At 43.2% G+C, this 21,870-nt stretch overlaps 1 protein-coding gene across 3 annotated transcripts in view; it reads left to right on the forward strand.

The window, feature by feature from the left end:
* The window catches only part of LOC143764882 (membrane-spanning 4-domains subfamily A member 4A-like), a 161,473-nt gene that overhangs the window by 102,103 nt on the left and 37,500 nt on the right, over nt 1-21,870 (forward strand). For all 3 annotated transcript variants that reach the window (XM_077250950.1, XM_077250952.1, XM_077250951.1), the window contains exon 4: nt 5,661-5,717. In XM_077250950.1, coding sequence (XP_077107065.1) covers nt 5,661-5,717 — 57 coding nt within the window. The remainder of the gene's footprint in view (nt 1-5,660; nt 5,718-21,870) is intronic.

Consider the following 21,870-nt stretch of genomic DNA (forward strand, 5'->3'; position numbering starts at 1 on the left):
GAGAAGATGAGATGAGGCAGGGCTGGGTAGTATAATCCAGTCTACTTCTTCCTCTATGGCCACCTGGTCCGTATGCAAAGCTTCATCTTTTATTGTGAGCAGGAAACATTTGAGTAGACACAGAAGCGGGATGATCATGCTAATTATGTTGTCATCACCACTCACCATCTTGGTTGATTGCATGAAGTTTTGGAGTATCGCACAGGTGTCAGACATACATGGCCACTCATCAGCTGTTATGTGCGGAGGCTGAGTGGAATACTGATGGGCATGTTAGAGCTGGTATTTAACTACTGCTCTATGCTGCTCACAAAGCCTTGCCAACATATGCAATGTTGATTTCCAGCCTGTCGGTAGTTCGCAAACCATTTGGTGAATTGGCAGTTGCAAGCACTGCTGCAGCACTGCCAGACTGGCAACAACTCTAGGTGACTTTAGGAAATCAGCACACATGTGGCATAGCTTGACAAGTAGCTCAGGCAAATCAGGGTAGGTTTTCAGAAGGTGCTGAACTACAAAGTTGAACACTTGGGCCAGGCATGGTACGTGTTTGAGATTTCCAAGCTTCAGAGCCACTATCAGGTTATGACCATTATCACATATGGCTCTGCCTGGTTGGAGGTTCAGCGGCAAGAACCACAGATCTGACCCATCTGTTAGACCTTTCAACAACTCTCCTAAGGTGTGCGGTTTGTCACCTAAACATATTAGTTTAACCAGAGCCTATTGTCACTTTGCCAAGGCAGTTCTACAGTGCTTCCAGCTTGCGATTGATATGGATGATAATTCTGAGTTTGGGATGAGGAGGAGGGGGGTACACAAACTGGTGTAGGAGGAGGGCGAAACCCTGATTGAACCTGGGACCGCAATTCTAGGTGTCAGTATAACTTGTGCAGTCCCAGGGTATGACTCAGTCCAGGCCTCCAGCAGGTTCACACAGTGTGCCTTTAGGGAAATGTAGCATCCCTGGCCATGAGCACTTGTCCACGTGTCCATTGTTAAGTGGATCTCCCCACAAACTGCGATGCTGATGGCATGGGTCATGTTTTGGGACACGTGCTGGTATAAGGTAAAATACTGTCAGCAGGAAAGCGAGTACCAAAGGACTGCTGCTGCCATGAAGTTGCACAACGCTTCAATGTCCACAAGCCTAAATGGCAACATTGCCAGGGCAAAGAGTCTTGAAATGTGGCCATTCAATGTTTGGACCTCTGCATGGGTGACTGTGTATTTCCACTTGCGTTTGAAGGCCTGTGGTAAGGACAGCTGGATGCTGCATTTGGACAAAGAAGTGGACATGGTTGCTGTTTGTGGTTGCGTATGTGGAACAACAGGTTCAAGGTGGGAGGCATCTGCACCTGCATCCTGGGCAGGGAATTGGCAAGTATGTAGCACAGGGGAAGAGGCAGTGGTGTAACCCGCTTACACTGATGGTGGATTCAAGCGTTCGGCTCATCTAGTAGGGTGCTTGGATGACATTTGCCTGATCATGGTGGTGGTGGTCAAGCTGATAGTGGAACAGCACAGGTTACAAATGAACAGTTTCTTGTCTTCTGCACTTGCGATAAAAAAGTGTCAGACTGGGGAACACCTATCCCTTGGCCTGGGATCTGTCCATGTGTGGGTGCACTGGTGAACAGTTGATCGCCTTCTTCCTCTGTCAGAAGAAGGGATTTAGATTTGGGAGTGCAATATTGACTGGATTTTATTAGAAAGTGGGAGGAGTCATGTCGTTTCCCAGAGTCTTTGTTCTACCAGTAACGTGGGAACCTCCTATAGTTCCAGTGACAGATGACAGTCTTGAGTGGTGGCTGGTTTTATGCAGAATAAATTAGGGGTTTTATCGGTAACATTTTGCGGTACATAACATTTTTTGATCGCTTCCAGAATAAGCATTCTTGCGATCTCCGATTAGCACTTACATCAAGGTTTCAGCTTTTACAAAAATTAATTTGTCTTTATATCGTTATATTCTGAGAGCTGTAACTTTTTTTTTTTTTTTCCAAATAAGCGATTTTAGGGCTTGTTTTTTGTGAGATGGTTTGGGGTTTTCAATTATACCATTTTTTTACATACGTCTTTCTGATCGCTTTTTATTCACTTTTTTTGTGAGTCAGTATGATGAAAAAGTTACAATTTTTGGCATGTTTTTTTTTTATTTTCTTTTACGACATTCGCCAAATGGAATTAATAACATGCCAGTTACATTTAAGTCCATATATATTTGGACAGAGACAACATTTTTCTAATTTTGGTTATAGACATTACCATAATGAATTTTAACCAAAACAATTCAGATGCAGTTGAAGTTCAGACTTTCAGCTTTCATTTACGGGTATCCACATTAAAATTGGATGAAGGGTTTAGGAGTTTCAGCTCCTTAACATGTGCCACCCTATTTTTAAAGGGACCAAAAGTAATTGGACAATTGACTCCACATGGACAGGTGTGGGCAATCCCTTCGTTATGTTATTCTCAATTAAGCAGATAAAAGGCCTGGAGTTGATTTGAGGTGTGGTGCTTGCATTTGGAAGGGTTTGCTCTGTAGTAAACATGCGGTCAAAGGAGCTCTCTATGAAGGGGAAACAAGCCATCCTTAAGCTGCGAAAACAGAAAAAACCCATCCAAGAAATTGCTACAATATTAGGAGTGGCAAAATATACAGTTTGGTACATCCTGAGAAAGAAAGAAAGCACTGGTAAACTCATCAATGCAAAAAGACCTGGGCGCCCATGGAAGACAACAGTGGTGGATGATCGCAGAATAATCTCCATGGTGAAGAGAAACCCCTTCACAACAGCCAACCAAGTGAACAACACTCTCCAGGAGGTAGGCGCATCGATATCCAAATCTACCATAAAGAGAAGACTGCATGAAAGTAAATACAGAGGGTTCACTGCACAGTGCAAGCCACTCATAAGCATTAAGAATAAAAAGGCTAGACTGGACTTTGCTAAAAAACATCTAAAAAAGCCAGCACAGTTCTGGAAGAACATTCTTTGGACAGATGAAACCAAGATCAACCTCTACGAGAATGATGGAAAGAGAAAAGTATGGTGAAGGCGTGGTACAGCTCATGATCCAAAGCATACCACATCATCTGTAAAACATGGCAGAGGCAGTGTGATGACTTGGGCACGCATGGCTGCCAGTGGCACTGGGTCACTAGTGTTTATGGATGATGTGACACAGGACAGAAGCAGCCGAATGAATTCTGAGGTATTCAGAGACATACTGTGTGCTCAGATCTAGCCAAATGCAGCCAAACTGATTGTTTGTCGTTTCATACTACAGATGGACAATGACCCAAAACATAAAGCCAAAGCAACCCAGGAGTTTATTAAAGCAAAAAAGTGGATTATTCTTGAATGGCCAAGTCAGTCACCTGATCTCAACCCAATTGAGCATGCATTTCACTTGATAAAGACTAAACTTCAGACAGAAAGGCCCACAAACAGCAACTGAAAACCACCGCCGTGAAGGCCTGGCAGAGCATCAAAAAGGAGGAAACACAGCGTCTGGTGATGTCCATGAGTTCAAGACTTCAGGCAGTCATTGCCAACAAAGGGTTTTCAACCAAGTACTAGAAATGAACATTTTATTTAAAATTATTTAATCTGTCCAATTACTTTTGGTCCCTTTAAAAACAAGGTTGCACATGTTAAGGAGCTGAAACTCCTAAACCCTTCATCCAATTTTAATGTGGATACCCTTAAATGAAAGCTGAAAGTCTGAACTTCAACTGCATCTGAATTGTTTTGTTTAAAATTCATTGTGGTAATGTCTATAACCAAAATTAGAAAAATGTTGTCTTTGTCCAAATATATATGGACTTAACTGTATATAGAACAGGTTATTCCAGATGCGGAAATACTAATTATGTGTAATTTTTTTGTTTATTTTTGTTTTATCACAAACACTGTGCTTTGAGCGGTGAAATGACTTGTCATTATTCATATGCACTTTTTCAATGTGAGATGTGTAGAATGTTTATTTTGATCTCTGGTCTCACACACTGCAGTACTAGTGTACAGCAGTGTATGAGACTGTCAATGAGTCACTGACTCAGCCTCTGAGACCCAGCTAATAGCTGGATCTCACAGGCCACCATACCCTGTGGTCATCACTCATCACATGACCTCAGGGTACCATGGTAGCTATCAGGATCCCCGATTCTCATTGCAGTGGTCCGATGGTCACTAAGGGAACCCCTTGCAACAACTTAATTACCGCTGTTGTGACTGACAGTGGTATTTAAGGGGTTAATCGGCCTCGATCAAATAGCAAAACCAGTCATTTCCAATACTGCACCGTGTCAGCTGTCATGTACAGCTGACACCAGTGGGAATTGCCGCCGTTAAGGCCCCTTAACGACCACCATTTTAATGCGTATTGGAGGTTGTTAAGGGGCTAAATCAAATTTCGGGCCAAAATTCAGCAAAGCTGGCGAATTCAAATCTTATGTTATCTACTTATTTCTAGCTACATTTGGTTAGTTAATTCCTTTGGTATGTCCACCACTGAAACTTGTAAATGTGTATAACATGAAAAACATACATTTTGCCAAATGTATTGCCCAGTTTATCACATAAGAAGCCAATTGCAAAATTGAGGGTTTGTATGGGTTCACACAGAGGCTGAATGGTTGTAGTTATCTCCACAATTTCACTTGGTTTAATGCTGTAATTAGGGTTGAGCGAAACGGGTCGTTCATTTTCATAAGTCACCGACTTTTGGCAAAGTCGGCGTCTCATGAAACCCGATCCGATCCCAGTGTGGGTCGGCCACGTGGAACGCGAACTTGGCGCGAGAGAGAGAGAGAGAGAGAGAGAGAGAGAGAGAGAGAGAGAGAGAGAGAGAGAGAGAGAGAGAGAGAGAGAGAGAAAAGAAAAAAAAAAAAAATAATAATTTCATTGACATACATTGGGTTTCGTGTTCCGGGTCCGGAACCCGACTTTACAGTAGAATCGGCCGATTCCATACGATCCGACATCCGAGAAGGTCGGGTTTCACAAAACCCACCTCGATCCTAAAAAAGCTAAGGTCGCTCAACCCTAGCTGTAATTATTACTAATGTTTTTTTTAACTTTATTATATTTTGGCTATATTTTGTTTTACTTGAGCTGCATATCTTTGCAAATTATGACTATTTTTGTGATTTGTTTATTGTTAATATTTCTAGATCTTGTTCTGAGTTCCTGCTTAACCTCCAAGCTATTGGGTGGATCTGGGAATTCTGCGTTTCAAATATGAACATGTTATGTTTTCTTAGTACACATGTTTATCAAATGTATAAGCTAACTTGCATGTTCCAAATACTTTTCAGATGTGGTTTTCAGTGGTACATGCCACAGCAAAGCTGGCAAATTCGAATTTTAAATTATCTGCTTATTTCTAGTTACTTATGGTTAAACAATTCCTTATGATATATCCACCCCAGAATCAAGGAGATGTGTCTTACATGAAGACATAAATCTAATCAAATTTATCATGCCACCCATTCTCAGTTTACAAAATATATAAGCCAAATTAAGAGTTCCTCTTGGTTCACACATAGGATGACCAATGATTCTAGTTATCTCCTTCAGTGACTGATGGCCCATCTTCTAATAAACATACATAGGCTCACTTTATTATTTTGTTTTTTGTGGTTTTTTTAGTACATAATTACTGGATCTCTTACAATCAGTGCTCAGAAAAGACAGAGCATCTCTCAGGTAAGTTCCTCTTTCATTTTTAAATATGCACATGAAATATTTCCTGATAGAGATGTAACAAAGTTTACTATGACAAATTATATATTGGAAAAAGAGCAGAACCAGCCAGGCCTCGACAAGTGGCGTTGATTTAGGGGCAGGGTTGGTCTCTGCTTTTGTAATTTGCCAGGTTATCTCCTTACACTGCGCACTAATATCACCTTCTCTTACCGGCTTGTCACTTCTTGTCAGAGCCGACGATTTAGTGCACAGTCATTGTGCGTTAAAAAGAATATTGCACAGTGATAATATCCTACTGAGCATATGTTGGACTTGACAACCAATGAATGCTCAATAGAGCAGGGACTAGCCTAGCCCCTAAAATGGACGTCATTGATGAATCCTCGTTTCAGGATGGGACAAGACTGCAGCCAATGCCCCTTCATTGCATTTTGTTTGAGCATCCCAGCATTCATCAGAAACCAGAAAGTAAGGAGACTGCATATTTCTGATCTGCCATTTGACCTTATATATGGTAATGTGAGGATTATCCAATAAGCTTTAACATAGATAGTACAGACCAAAAGTTTGGACACATCTTCTCATTAAGATTTTTCTGTATTTTCATGACTATGAAAATTGTACATTCACACTGAAGGCATCACAACTATGAATTAACACATGTGGAATTATATACTTAACAAATAAGTGTGAAACAACTGAAAATAGGTGGGGAATCGGGGTCCCTTTAACAAAAAAGTGTGAAACAACTGAAAATATGTCTTATATTCTAGGTTCTTCAAAGTAGCCACATTTTGCTTTGATGACTGCTTTGCACACTCTTGGCATCCTCTTGAAGAGCTTCAAGAGGTAGTCTCCGGGAATAGTCTTCCAACAGTCTTGAAGGCATTCCCAGAGAGGCTTAGCACTTGTTGGCCCTCTCCCTTCACTCTGCGATCCAGCTCACCCCAAATCATCTCGATTGGGTTCAGGTCTGGTGACTGGAGGCCAGGTCATCTGGCGTAGCACCCCATCACTTTCCTTCTTGGTCAAATAGCCCTTACACAGCCTGGAGGTGTGTTTGGGGTCATTGTCCTGTTGAACAATAAATGATGGTCCAACTAAGCGCAAACCAGATGGAATAGTATGCAGCTGCAAGATGCTGTGGTAGCCATGCTGGTTCAGTATGCCTTCAATTTTGAATAAATCCCCAACAGTGTCACCAGCAAAGCACCCCCACACCATCACACCTCCTCCTCCATGCTTCACGATGGGAACCAGGCATGTAGAGTCCATCCGTTCACCTTTTCTGCATCGCACAAATACACGGTGGTTGGAACCAAAGATCTCAAATTTGGACTTATCAGACCAAAGCACAGATTTCCACTGGTCTAATGTCCATTCCTTGTGTTCTTTAGACCCAACAAGTCTCTTCTGCTTGTTGCCTGTCCTTAGCAGTGGTTTCCTAGCAGCTATTTTACCATGAAGGCCTGCTGCACAAAGTCTCCTCTTAACAGTTGTAGAGAAGTGTCTGCTGCTAGAACTCTGTGTGGCATTGACCTGGTCTCTAATCTGAGCTGCTGTTAACCTGCGAATTATGAGGCAGGTGACTTGGATAAACTTATCCTCAGAAGCAGAGGTGACTCTTGGTCTTCCTTTCCTGGGGCGGCCCTCATGTGAGCCGGTTTCTTTGTAGCACTTGATGGTTTTTGCCACTGCACTTGGGGACACTTTCAAAGTTTTCTCAATTTTTTGGACTGACTGACCTTTATTTCTTAAAGTAATGATGGCCACTTCTTTACTTAGCTGCTTTTTTCTTGCCATAATACAAATTAGGATTAGGACTATCAGCTGTGTATCCACCAGACTTCTGCACAACACAACTGATGGTCCCAACCCCATTTATAAGGCAAGAAATCCCACTTATTAAACCTGACAGGGCACACCTGTGAAGTGAAAACCATTCCCGGTGCCTACCTCTTGAAGCTCATCAAGAGATTGCCAAGAGTGTGCAAAGCAGTCATCAAAGCAAAAGGTGGCTGCTTTGACGAACCTAGAATATAAGACATAATTACAGTTGTTTCACACTTTTTTGTTAAGTATATAATTCCACATTTGTTAATTCATAGTTATGATGCCTTCAGTGTGAATGTACAATTTTCTTAGTCATGAAAATACAGAAAAATCATTAAATGAGAAGGTGTGTCCAAACTTTTGGTCTGTACTGTAACTCCTCCTTAAAATATGATTTATTAGATATACATTAAAAACAAAATCCAATAAAAAAGACAGACAAAATATAGACTTACCATAAACTGCTGTACAAATCCCCCCCATACTAGGATAATGAAGGCAGACAAATGTTTATAGATAAGCCTTCATTTCCAATGCAACCAAAACAATACTGGAAGGATAACAAAAGGCAGTATGGGGGCTTTGACCACAAGAAAAAAGATTTCTACCTATGAATTTAGGATTTTTTTCCTTGCATTTTGGCAAAGGTTTAATTTTAGAGGACATTACATTTGCTCTCTCCCTATGATAACAAAACCTTAAAGTATTCTTAAACAAACTTTTAGTGATGTTTTTGGAATACATAGCATAGAGCTGAAAGAAACAATACCAATAAACAGTATATTCATCTCCTCAAACTCAACATGGGGATACTCCATGTGTTCACTTTACCCACTGCTTGTGTATTTTTCAGGGCCTAGAACAGATAGTGTGTATGATAGTATCCAGCTAGCATTTTAGCATTTTTATTTCATTTTTAGGAGGGTGGGCTAAATACTAAATAAATATACGGTAATTATACTGTATATGCAATAAATTACATATCTATGAAGGTGTGTTTTGGCAACAATGGCAAACATCTGATGGCAGTAAAATTCCCATCCATTCATACGGTAAATTATGTGTAATTCACTAAATAAATCATATGCTTGAATGTTTCACCTGGGACAAATAAATGAACAGTTTAGGAATGTTGCTTCATAAGCAAGATTTTAAATAAAAATGAGAAAATTGATGCATGGAAGATCAAGTGCATGTTGAATTTCTTGAAATTTGTGGTTTCACGCGAATTTGAACACTTTAACATTCAATAAGTGGTTTGCAAAAAAAAAAACTTGCCTTGCACAATTTTCCAAGCTGATAAAGATTCGGAAAGCTGGCAAATGTATTTTTGCAACTGGTATATGGTGATTTTTGTGCCAACAAAGTCTGAATGGTTTTATATTACTTGTATTATGTTAATTAAGAATACGACTTCGGTTTTGTAAGATTGTTTCTGGTTTCTTAGCTATTGAATGGTTGATTAATTAACGCAACACAATTTTAAAGCTTTAAAAATTGCGAGAATATTATTATTTTTGTCACAACTAGTAAGTAAACAGTATATAATTATACAGAAAAGACATTAAAAATATCTGTGACAGAAAAAAGTTTTGCATGATATGATTAATTAATACAATATTAGTTATTAATTGTTATTAATGTCAATGCTTCAAAAAACGCTATGTATATACGATTTTATATGTGTCATCATGACGATCATCTTGCAGGATCCAAGAGTAGGCTGCCATCATGTGTATGTCCCATCAGTCTTGATATCTCTCCTCCATCACCTTCATATGCTGGTGGAACCTCTCGCCTTGTTCCTTGGTGAAGTGTTGTGAATTTGGATTCTGGGCTCCCCCGGTGGCTACTGGTGGAATTGAACTGGTGTCTTCATCTTCTCTGTTCACCTGTTCCCATCAAGATGTGGGAGTCGCTATATAACCTTGCTGCTTTGTTAGTTGCTTGCCGGTCAACAATGTTATCAGAAGCCTCTCTGTGCTTGTTCCTGCTCCTAGACAACTACTAGATAAGTTGGACTCTTGTCCATGTTTGTTTTTGCATTTTTGTTCCAGTTCACAGCTGTAGTTTCGTTACTGTGTCTGTAAAGCTCTTGTGAACAGGAATTGCCACTCTGGTGTTATGAGTTAATGCCAGAGTTTTAAAGTAATTTCTGGATGGTGTTTTGATAGGGTTTTTAGCTGACCATGAAAGTGTTCTTTCTGTCTTCTGCTATGTAGTAAGTGGACCTCAAATTTGCTAAACCTATTTTCATACTACGTTTTGTTATTTCATCTTAATTCACCGCCAATACATGTGGGGGGCCTCTGTCTCCTTTCGGGGTATTTCTCTAGAGGTGAGCTAGGACTTATTTTCCTCTGCTAGCATTATTTAGTCCTCCGGCTGGTGCTGGGCATCTAGAATCAACGTAGGCATGCTACCCGGCCACTGCTAGTTGTGTGTTAGGTTTAGTTCATGGTCAGCTCAGTTCCCATCTTCCAAGAGCTAGTTCCTATATATGCTGATGCTATGTTCTCTTGCCATTGAGATCATGACAGTTTGACCGGCCCGCAAAGTGTTAATTGTTTGGGCTGAAGCAGGAGATAGAGAAGTGTTTAAGGGAAATTTTTTTTTTTTTTTTTCCCTTCAGAGTTTTGCTGTCTAGCCCTTAATTGCTGTCTAGCTGCTTCTTACCTCCTCTTAACCCTTGAATGGCTCTGTGTCCACCTGTTTGTAATGGATCTTCAGAGTGTAACTGCAGGTTTGAATAATCTCGCCACGAAGGTACAAAATTTGCAAGATTTTGTTTGTCATGCACCTGTATCTGAGCCGAGAATTCCTTTGCCGGAATTTTTCTCGGGGAATAGATCTGGGTTTCAGAATTTTCGAAATAATTGCAAATTATTTTTGTCCCTGAAATCTCGCTCTGCCGGAGACCCTGCACAGCAGGTCAGGATTGTGATTTCCTTGCTCCGGGGCGACCCTCAAGACTGGGCTTTTTCATTGACACCAGGGGATCCTGCGTTGCTCAATGTGGATGCGTTTTTTCTGGCCTTGGGGTTGCTTTATGACGAACCTCATTTGGAGCTTCAGGCAGAAAAAACTTTGATGTCCCTATCTCAGGGGCAAGATGAAGCGGAAATTTACTGCCAAAGATTCCGTAAATGGTCTGTGCTTACTCAGTGGAATGAGTGCGCCCTGGCGGCGACTTTCAGAGAGGGTCTCTCTGATGCCATTAAGGATGTTATGGTGGGGTTCCCTGTGCCTGCGGGTCTGAATGAGTCCATGACAATGGCTATTCAGATCGATAGGCGTCTGCGGGAGCGCAAACCAGTGCACCATCTGGCGGTGTCCACTGAGAAGTCGCCAGAGAGTATGCAGTGTGATAAAATTCTGTCCCGAAGCGAGCGGCAGAATTTTAGACGGAAAAATGGGTTGTGTTTCTATTGTGGTGATTCTACTCATGTTATATCAGCATGCTCTAAACGCACTAAAAAGCTTGGTAAATCTGTTTCCATTTGCACCTCACCGTCTAAGTTTATTCTATCTGTGACCCTGATTTGCTCTTTGTCATCTATTACCACGGACGCCTATGTCGACTCTGGCGCCGCTTTGAGTCTTATGGATTGGTCCTTTGCCAAACGCTGTGGGTATGATTTAGAGCCTTTGGAGACTCCTATTCCTCTGAAGGGGATTGACTCCACCCCATTGGCTAATAATAAACCACAATACTGGACACAAGTAACTATGCGTATTAATCCGGATCACCAGGAGATTATTCGCTTTCTGGTGCTGTATAATCTACATGATGATTTGGTGCTAGGATTGCCTTGGCTGCAATCTCACAACCCAGTCCTCGACTGGAGAGCTATGTCTGTGTTGAGCTGGGGATGTAAGGGGGCTCATGGGGATGTACCTGTGGTTTCCATTTCATCATCTATTCCCTCTGAAATTCCTGAGTTCCTGTCTGACTATCGTGACGTCTTTGAAGAATCCAAGCTTGGTTCGTTACCTCCGCACCGAGAGTGCGATTGTGCCATAGATTTAATCCCGGGTAGTAAATACCCAAAGGGTCGTTTATTTAATCTGTCTGTGCCTGAACATGCTGCTATGCGAGAATATATAAAGGAGTCCTTGGAAAAGGGACATATTCGTCCATCGTCATCTCCCTTAGGAGCCGGTTTTTTCTTTGTGTCAAAAAAAGACGGCTCTTTGAGACCATGTATTGATTATCGGCTTTTGAATAAAATCACTGTTAAATATCAATACCCATTGCCGTTGCTGACTGATTTGTTTGCTCGCATAAAGGGGGCCAAGTGGTTCTCTAAGATTGACCTTCGTGGGGCGTATAATTTGGTGCGAATCAGGCAGGGGGATGAGTGGAAAACCGCATTTAATACGCCCGAGGGCCACTTTGAGTATTTAGTGATGCCTTTTGGTCTTTCAAATGCTCCGTCAGTTTTCCAGTCCTTTATGCATGATATTTTTCGCGATTATTTGGATAAATTTATGATTGTGTATCTGGATGATATTCTGATTTTTTCGGATGACTGGGACTCTCATGTCCAGCAAGTCAGGAGGGTTTTTCAGGTTTTGCGGTCTAATTCTTTGTGTGTGAAGGGTTCTAAGTGTGTTTTTGGGGTACAGAGGATTTCCTTTTTGGGATATATTTTTTCCCCCTCTTCCATTGAAATGGATCCTGTCAAGGTTCAAGCTATTTGTGATTGGACGCAGCCCTCTTCTCTTAAGAGTCTTCAGAAATTTTTGGGCTTTGCTAACTTTTATCGTCGATTTATTGCTGGTTTTTCGGATATTGCTAAGCCATTGACCGATTTGACTAAGAAGGGTGCTGATGTTGCTGATTGGTCCCCTGATGCTGTGGAGGCCTTTCGGGAGCTTAAGCGCCGTTTTTCCTCTGCCCCTGTGTTGCGTCAGCCTGATGTTGCTCTACCTTTTCAGGTTGAGGTCGACGCTTCTGAGATCGGAGCTGGGGCAGTGTTGTCGCAGAAAAGTTCTGACTGCTCCGTGATGAGGCCTTGTGCCTTCTTTTCCCGTAAATTTTCGCCCGCTGAGCGGAATTATGATGTTGGGAATCGGGAGCTTTTGGCCATGAAGTGGGCTTTTGAGGAGTGGCGCCATTGGCTTGAGGGGGCCAGACATCAGGTGGTGGTATTGACGGACCACAAAAATTTGATTTATCTTGAGACCGCCAGGCGTCTGAATCCTAGACAGGCGCGCTGGTCATTATTTTTCTCTCGGTTTAATTTTGTGGTGTCATACCTACCGGGTTCTAAGAATGTTAAGGCGGATGCCCTTTCTAGGAGTTTTGAGCCTGACTCGCCTGGTAACTCTGAGCCCACAGGTATCCTTAAGGATGGAGTGGTATTGTCAGCCGTTTCTCCAGACCTGCGGCGGGCCTTGCAGGAGTTTCAGGCGGATAGACCTGATCGTTGCCCACCTGATAAACTGTTTGTTCCTGATGATTGGACCAGTAGAGTCATCTCTGAGGTTCATTCTTCTGCGTTGGCAGGTCATCCTGGCATTTTTGGTACCAGGGATTTGGTGGCAAGGTCCTTCTGGTGGCCTTCCCTGTCACGAGATGTGCGAGGCTTTGTGCAGTCTTGTGACGTTTGCGCTCGGGCCAAGCCTTGTTGTTCTCGGGCTAGTGGATTATTGTTGCCCTTGCCTATTCCTAAGAGGCCTTGGACGCACATCTCGATGGATTTTATTTCAGATCTGCCTGTTTCTCAGAAGATGTCTGTCATCTGGGTGGTGTGTGACCGTTTCTCTAAGATGGTCCATTTGGTTCCTCTGCCCAAGTTGCCTTCTTCTTCCGAGTTGGTTCCTCTGTTTTTTCAAAATGTTGTTCGTTTGCATGGTATTCCTGAGAATATCGTTTCTGACAGAGGGACTCAATTCGTGTCTAGATTTTGGCGGGCATTCTGTGCTAGGATGGGCATAGATTTATCTTTTTCGTCCGCTTTCCATCCTCAGACGAATGGCCAGACCGAGCGGATTAATCAGACCCTGGAGACATATCTGAGGTGTTTTGTGTCTGCTGACCAGGATGATTGGGTTGCCTTTTTGCCATTGGCGGAGTTCGCTCTCAATAATCGGGCCAGCTCTGCCACTTTGGTGTCCCCGTTTTTCTGTAATTCGGGGTTTCATCCTCGATTTTCCTCTGGTCAGGTGGAATCTTCGGATTGTCCTGGAGTGGATGCTGTGGTGGAGAGATTGCATCAGATCTGGGGGCAGGTGGTGGACAATTTGAGGTTGTCCCAGGAGAAGACTCAGCTTTTTGCCAACCGCCACCGTCGTGTTGGTCCTCGGCTTTGTGTTGGGGATTTGGTGTGGTTGTCTTCTCGTTTTGTCCCTATGAGGGTCTCTTCTCCTAAGTTTAAGCCTCGGTTCATCGGCCCGTATAAGATATTGGAGATTCTTAACCCTGTTTCCTTCCGTTTGGACCTCCCTGCATCCTTTTCTATTCATAACGTTTTTCATCGGTCATTATTGCGCAGGTATGAGGTACCGGTTGTGCCTTCCGTTGAGCCTCCTGCTCCGGTGTTGGTTGAGGGTGAGTTGGAGTACGTTGTGGAGAAAATCTTAGACTCTCGTGTTTCCAGACGGAGACTCCAGTATCTGGTCAAGTGGAAGGGATACGGCCAGGAGGATAATTCTTGGGTGAATGCATCTGATGTTCATGCCTCTGATCTGGTTCGTGCCTTTCATAGGGCCCATCCTGATCGCCCTGGTGGTTCTGGTGAGGGTTCGGTGCCCCCTCCTTGAGGGGGGGGTACTGTTGTGAATTTGGATTCTGGGCTCCCCCGGTGGCTACTGGTGGAATTGAACTGGTGTCTTCATCTTCTCTGTTCACCTGTTCCCATCAAGATGTGGGAGTCGCTATATAACCTTGCTGCTTTGTTAGTTGCTTGCCGGTCAACAATGTTATCAGAAGCCTCTCTGTGCTTGTTCCTGCTCCTAGACAACTACTAGATAAGTTGGACTCTTGTCCATGTTTGTTTTTGCATTTTTGTTCCAGTTCACAGCTGTAGTTTCGTTACTGTGTCTGTAAAGCTCTTGTGAACAGGAATTGCCACTCTGGTGTTATGAGTTAATGCCAGAGTTTTAAAGTAATTTCTGGATGGTGTTTTGATAGGGTTTTTAGCTGACCATGAAAGTGTTCTTTCTGTCTTCTGCTATGTAGTAAGTGGACCTCAAATTTGCTAAACCTATTTTCATACTACGTTTTGTTATTTCATCTTAATTCACCGCCAATACATGTGGGGGGCCTCTGTCTCCTTTCGGGGTATTTCTCTAGAGGTGAGCTAGGACTTATTTTCCTCTGCTAGCATTATTTAGTCCTCCGGCTGGTGCTGGGCATCTAGAATCAACGTAGGCATGCTACCCGGCCACTGCTAGTTGTGTGTTAGGTTTAGTTCATGGTCAGCTCAGTTCCCATCTTCCAAGAGCTAGTTCCTATATATGCTGATGCTATGTTCTCTTGCCATTGAGATCATGACAGTGAAGTCTCCAAAGTTATCAGGACATCTGTGTAAATGGCTATGGATAAAGTGCATCTTTATGCTCATATCAACTCCCAAATTTGTCAAGTTGCACCAATTCTTCATAATTGTCAGCTTTGTGATTACCCAAATAGTTCTTCACAACAGAGACAAAATGCTTCCAGGCCGAAGACTCAGTGTCATTCATGCATGTAGTAAAATTTGAATCGTTCATGAGTTTACGAATATGAGGGCCATCAAATCCAGCTTTTAGTGTACTTGAAACCTGATTTGTCCAAAGCCCTAACAAATTGCTTAATTAAAGGGAACCTGTCACCCCTTTCCTTTTTTTCAGTATGAAATAAAAATACCATTAAATAGGGCCTGAGCTGTGCTGGACAATAGTGTATTTTGTGTACCCTGATTCCCCACCTATGCTGCTGAAATACCTTACCAAAGTCGCCGTTTTCGCCTGTTAATCAAGGTGGTCTGGTCAAATGGGCGTGGTGAAATCGCTTCTTCTCCCCCAGATCTTGCTTATCTTTCCATTGGTGACGTAGTGGTTTGCGCATGCCCAACAGGGGAATGCACTGCACAGCTAAAGAAAAAGAGCACGATCTGCGCTATTCTCCACTTTTTCGCTGGCGGCGGCCATCTTCCTGAGGCCGCGCATGCGCAAATGGAGCGCTCTGCTGCCCAGGGCTTCAGGAAAATGGCTGCGGGATGCCGCACGTGGGGATCGCGGCGGCCATGTTCCTGAAGCCGAGTTTGCATCTCGGCTTCAGGAAAATGGCCGCCGCCAGCGAAAAAGTGGAGAATAGCGCAGATCGCGCTCTTTTTCTTCAGCTGCGCAGTGTATTCCCCTGTTGGGCATGCGGAAACCACTACGCCACCAACGGAAAGATAAGCAAGAAGGGGGAGAAGAAGCGATTTCACCACGCCCATTTGACCAGACCACCTTGATTGACAGGCGAAAGCGGCGACTTTGGTAAGGTATTTCGGCAGCATAGGTGGGGAATCAGGGAACACAAAATACACTATTGTCCAGCACAGCTCAGGCCCTATTTAATGATATTTTTTCTCATACTGAAAAAACGGGGTGACAGGTTCCCTTTAATTCTAGTTTAATATGAAACCGTTGGGGAATGATTTTGTTCTTGTCCATCAGTTGGTTGCTGATGATATTTTCAGCACCAACAATCATTTTTTCCCTTGTAGGCCATGACACTTTTGTCCAATGATCTTGCTTTGCCCTGCTATCCCAGAAACACATGAAACATAGGTATTTTGTGCATCGAGATTGCTGTCCAAGCAAGAAGTTCACGATCGTCAGATCAACACAAATCGACCACTGATGTTCATAATAAGTGATTTTTTGTAATATGATTTTTATATTTTCATATTCTTCTTTAACATTTGTTGAGTGAGCAATGGGAAGAGATGCATAACTGTTACCCTTTGTGCAAGAGAACACATTTGAAGATTCTAATGGACCTGACTATAAAAAGTTACCAGTCTTCTGGTTGATATTCTGTTAGTTCCATTTGAATTCGTGGGATATCATTGCAGTATACACGTTTTTTCTTTTGGTTGAAATATTTGAGAAGCCTCTCTTCACTTGTCCGATAGGTTGTAATTTTAACCCCTTCATGACCTTGGGATTTTTCGTTTTTCCGTTTTCGTTTTTCACTCCCCTCCTTCCCAGAGCCATAACTTTTTTATTTTTCCATCAATTTGGCCATGTGAGGGCTTATTTTTTTGCGGGATGAGTTGTACTTTTGAATGATATCATTGGTTTTACCATGTCGTGTACTAGAAAATGGGAAAAAAATTCCAAGTGCGGTGAAATTGCAAAAAAAGTGCAATCCCACACTTGTTTTTTGCTTGGCTATTTTGCTAGGTTCACTAAATGCTAAAACTGACCTGCCATTATGATTTTGCAGGTCAGTACGAGTTCATAGACACCTAACATGACTAGGTTATTTTTTACCTAAGTGGTGAAAAAAAATTCCAAACTTTGCTAAAAAAAAAACCGTGCCATTTTCCGATACTCGTAGCGTCTCCATTTTTCATGATCTGGGGCCGGTTGAGGGCTTATTTTTTGCATGCCAAGCTGGCATTTTTAATGATACCATTTCGGTGCAGATACTTTCTTTTGATCGCCCGTTATTATATTTTAATGCAATGATAGATCGGGCGATTCTGAACGCGGCGATACCAAATATGTGTAGGTTTGATTTTTTTTATTGATTTATTTTGATTGGGGCGAAAGGGGGGTGATTTAAACTTTTATGTTTTTTTTTATTTTTTTCACATTTTTTTTTATTTTTTTTTCACTTTTACCATGCTTCAATAGCCTCCATGGGAGGCTAGAAGCAGGCACAACGCAATTGGCTCTGCTATGCAGCAGCGATCATAAGATCGCTGCTACACAGCAGAATTGCAGGTGTGCTGTGAGTGCCGACCACAGGGTGGCGCTCACAGCTGCCGAGGATCAGTAACCATAGAGGTCTCAAGGACCTCTATGGTTACCTTCCTGATGCATCGCCGACCCCCGATCATGTGACGGGGGTCGGCGATGACGTCATATCCGGCCACCCGGCCAGATGCGGTAGTTAAATGCCGCTGTCTGCATTTGACAGCGGCATTTAACTAGTTAATAGGCGCGGGCAGATTGCTATTCTGCCCGCGCCTATTGCGGGCACATGTCAGCTGTTCAAAACAGCTGACATGTCCCGGCTTTGATGCGGGCTCACCGCGGAGCCCTGCATCAAAGCAGGGGAGCTGACCTCGGACGGTATAGTACGTCTGAGGTCAGTAAGGGGTTAACTTCCCCCTTTATAACATTTTGCTAATTAAGTTTGGACGCTAAAAGATCAGATACTTGCTTGGAAAGAGTTTAAGTTTTGAATCTGGTCATTGAGTTCTTCTTGGCTTAATGGTTGAGACCTAGAAGAGCTTCCCTCAAATTCACTTCCACTGCTACAACCTGCTGTACACTCCAATCCCTGCCTTTCTTCATAAGCTGAGAGTGGATGATCTGGTAGTTTAGTAAACACTGGTATGGGAACATCATTGCCATGTGTAACAGGTCATCTTGCTGATTCTAAATCGGGATAAACCCACAAAGCTTTCTTGTAAAGATCAAAGCCGTTAATCTTTACAACACACAAATATAGCATTCATCATGGTGGTTTTAACGCCATACCATTAGCACACCAAAGTTTAAACTTTTTCTTTCACCATTTGTCCAATGTCATAGGTAGACACTAGCAAACCTGTGCATGTTTGGGTTTGCCGGGTTCGCTGATCATACAGTAAAAAGTTTGTTTGGGGCCAAACTTAACCTTGAACTTGACCCCAGACTCAAACCCAAGAGAAGTCAATGGGGACCTGAACTTCGGTGGCTGTAAAATTGTCACAATCAGGGCTAAGGGGCTGCAAAAGGAAGTGAAATGGGTGTAAGAGCAGGACAACTGCCCTGCAAACAAATGTTTATAGGGAAATTCTATACAATAAAACAGAATAATAAAAAAGAAATGCATTATGTGCTGTAAATTTTTTCCATAAGAATTTGGGAAATTTATGAAATAAATCTCTGTTTTATTCATCATATAATAATGTAGTCTTTTAGTATAGATGAATCTGTGCTGCACTTTATGTACATGCAAGTAGTGAGACCGTGTTGTAGAGTCTGAGTCCTGTAGTCGTGAGTCAGAGAAATTGAAGAGTCATAGGTTTGGCTTATCGACTCCACAGCCCTGCCTTCTACATGCCCAAATGTAACACCTTTCTTTGGTGCATGCAGGCCTCAGGATGTTCTGCATAATTTCATAGGAACAAGCACAGCTGGACAAAAAGTGAGACAAGAACACATAGAGATGGTTTTAAATTGGTTGGCTGAGATTGCCTTCAATTCCTTTGCTTGGTCTTTTACACGGTCGCCTGCTGAAAGTGCAGATTTTGTGCCTAAAGCCCATGGACATCTGTCTTTCACCTTACTCCCATTTAAATAAAAAAAGCAGTCTTATTCCCAGTCATGCAGCTATCACTTCTGCCTTTTGATGATTCTGCTGGCTGTGGTTCTATGGGCCATCCACCTGATCCTGGCCAACAATTGGAAGAAATTGTGTGCACAACCACTTTTTCAGTTGGAGAATAAGTATGTGGGAAGAGTAGTGCAAACAATCAGCAGACAACAGTAGCACATCTCTGATGATAATCAAACACAAGTGCCAACTGCTGCAGCTTTCTGCTGTTTGTAGTCTAGCAAGGAGGGCAGGGGGTGAGGACTGGGTGGAACATCATGTGGAGGATTATTGTTATTAGTAATTTTGTAATTTTTTAGAGCATCAGTGATTCCATGGTGCTGTCACATGAAGAGAGGTTATTTATGGAGCGCCCGCTAGGACCGTGTGGTACTTGGTACTGGGCTGGTTCTTAAAGGGATGTGGTCACAGTGGCAATCACCCGGTCCATGGCCCTGGTCATCCAGTAAAAGGGGGTTAATGGAAATGGAAATAAAGTCTAATGTAGTATGTTCGTGATGCCACCTGTGGTACTCGGCAAGGGATGGCTGAAGCAGCTTAACGGGGTCCACCTGAGATGATGATATTGCAGCTTAGATGGTACAGCTCCCCACAGGTAGACCTTACTTCCCAGGGCTCCCGGTGTAGTTAGAAATGATGAGAAAGATGGTAAAGTGCAGGAAAGAATTGGAGGACACAAGGTTGCAGTCTCTTTACCTTTTACTGATGCAGTTCAGGTACAGGTTACAGGTGGTCTTTGGAATCTGGGCAGCCTGGAAGCGATTTGGAATCCCACTAGCCAGGTGGGGTTGGAAGCCTTCATTTATGCGCAGTGTTCTAAATCCCTTGCTGCCCTAGGCTTCATACAAGGTCCTTTGTCACTCTGTCCTTTTAGGTGGACATTACCCACATGAGAGGCAACTGGATCCTTTTTACAGGTGTCCCTTCTTGTGGTGACTCTGGGCTCTAGTCTGCTTCTGTGCCTTCGGGTGTAATGGTGGCCAGGAGACTTGGAATCTCCTGCCCGCCGGTTTCTGCTGTGGGGCCTACAGTTACCCCCACAACTTCGGAAATCTGACCTCTAGTTTCTTGCGCTTGATCCTAGAGGGAGCCCGCTCACAGCTCCCATCCAGTTTCTCTCTCTCTTCTCCTTTGCTCCTTCTCCCCTCACTGTCTCTTTCAGACTGTCTGACTCTCCTCTCAGGAGCCGCAGAACTGCATGTCTGCTCTGCTCTTGTTCTCCTCACTGACTCCTCACTCTCCAACTCCTCCTCTAGACAGAATATATAGGGAAGCTACCCTGAAACCGTGTCTAGAGCTCCCCCTTCTGACCTGGAGTCAGAACAGTGTTGTGTGTTTATGTTCCCTGTTAAAGGGATCTGTCATGGTGCAGTAATGGGAAAACAGGAGATGAGGAATCTGGGCCCCTGAACTGCCCCTCAGGCTAGGGGGAACCCTGTCTTTCCTTAACTTGGGGGTACTCTTGAAGGTAGGGAGGACCAAGTCACTGACCTGTCCTTATCTCCTGTTAAACCCTTAGCTAAACTCCCAACCCCCACCCCAGGAGGTGAACAAAGTAAACAGCACCACAACGCAAATAAACAGGATGACACATTATGAGAGTAAGGGGAACACAATACCAAAAGGTAAATGCACAAACTACAAAGGGACAAAGTAACAAAAAATCAGCACTTAGCTTGTGCACACCGCAGCTAAACTCCACACCACAGATAGTACAGCAACAGAGCTCCAAACACCAGACTAGGCTGACACTAGGGAGCTGCTCCTGCTAGGTTGGTCTCCAGAAAGGACCTGTATCACCAACAGTCAGCTGATGCACCAGGTGATATTTTAAAGGATGTGGGCATGGTCACCAGCAACATCAGCTGACCCAGCAACACTGCAGTAGCACCAGGCTGCCAGCGCGAAAAAACTGCATTTAACCCCCAATGGCCTGAAAGGAAAAAAGCTTTAATGTGTCTGGAACCAGAGCTGTCAGAAATCCAAAAATCGATTGTGACAGGACCCTTGTCACTTCCAGACATGGCATCACCCTCCCTGTGAGGAAGGCAATACCACTGTAACAACTGAATTCCTGGGGTGTTACACTTACAAAATGCAAACAGAAATTACACTGAACAAATTAATAGTGACAGACAGGTACAGAGAGGAGAGGACCCTACCCTTGTGGCCTTACATTTTACAGCATAATGGGGAAGCGGAAAGTAGGCTCGAGGGCTGCAGCAGCTCTGATGTTGTTAAGGTGGCAGCAGGCTCATTGCAGGCAGCAAGCTGCTCTAAAGACATAGGTTTTCAAGATTTGCTGGAAATTTCAAAATGTAGGGGATAATCAGATATGTTAACCCACAGAATTCTACAGGATGGGGAATACTCAAGAAATCTTGCTGTAGATTGGAGAGGAACATACGATTATGGAGGAGAGAAGGTGGACTTCGGAGGATCAGAGATTACGTGGTGGGAGATATCATGAGAATAGTTCTGAGATATTAGGGGAGACAGATTATGGATGGCTTTGTAGGTCAGTGTAAGTAGTTTGCAGTGGATACATTTTGTAACTGGGAGGCAATGAAGGGATTATTATAGGGACTATGTGGAGGAGTAGCTAGGACTGAAGTGTATTAGTAAGGCAGCAGAGTTAAGGACAGATTGGAGTAGTTTGAAGATGCTATGGGTGATGATGAGGTTCTAGACTCCACATGGGGTCAAAGCCATCTAAGTCCATGTGCGCTTTTGGCATTATCATCCTGCTGCTATTCTCCTGCCTGCACTGCCGCTTCACTTCTGCCT

Source organism: Ranitomeya variabilis, chromosome 4 (genome assembly GCF_051348905.1).
Source record: "Ranitomeya variabilis isolate aRanVar5 chromosome 4, aRanVar5.hap1, whole genome shotgun sequence".
NCBI lineage: Eukaryota > Metazoa > Chordata > Amphibia > Anura > Dendrobatidae > Ranitomeya > Ranitomeya variabilis.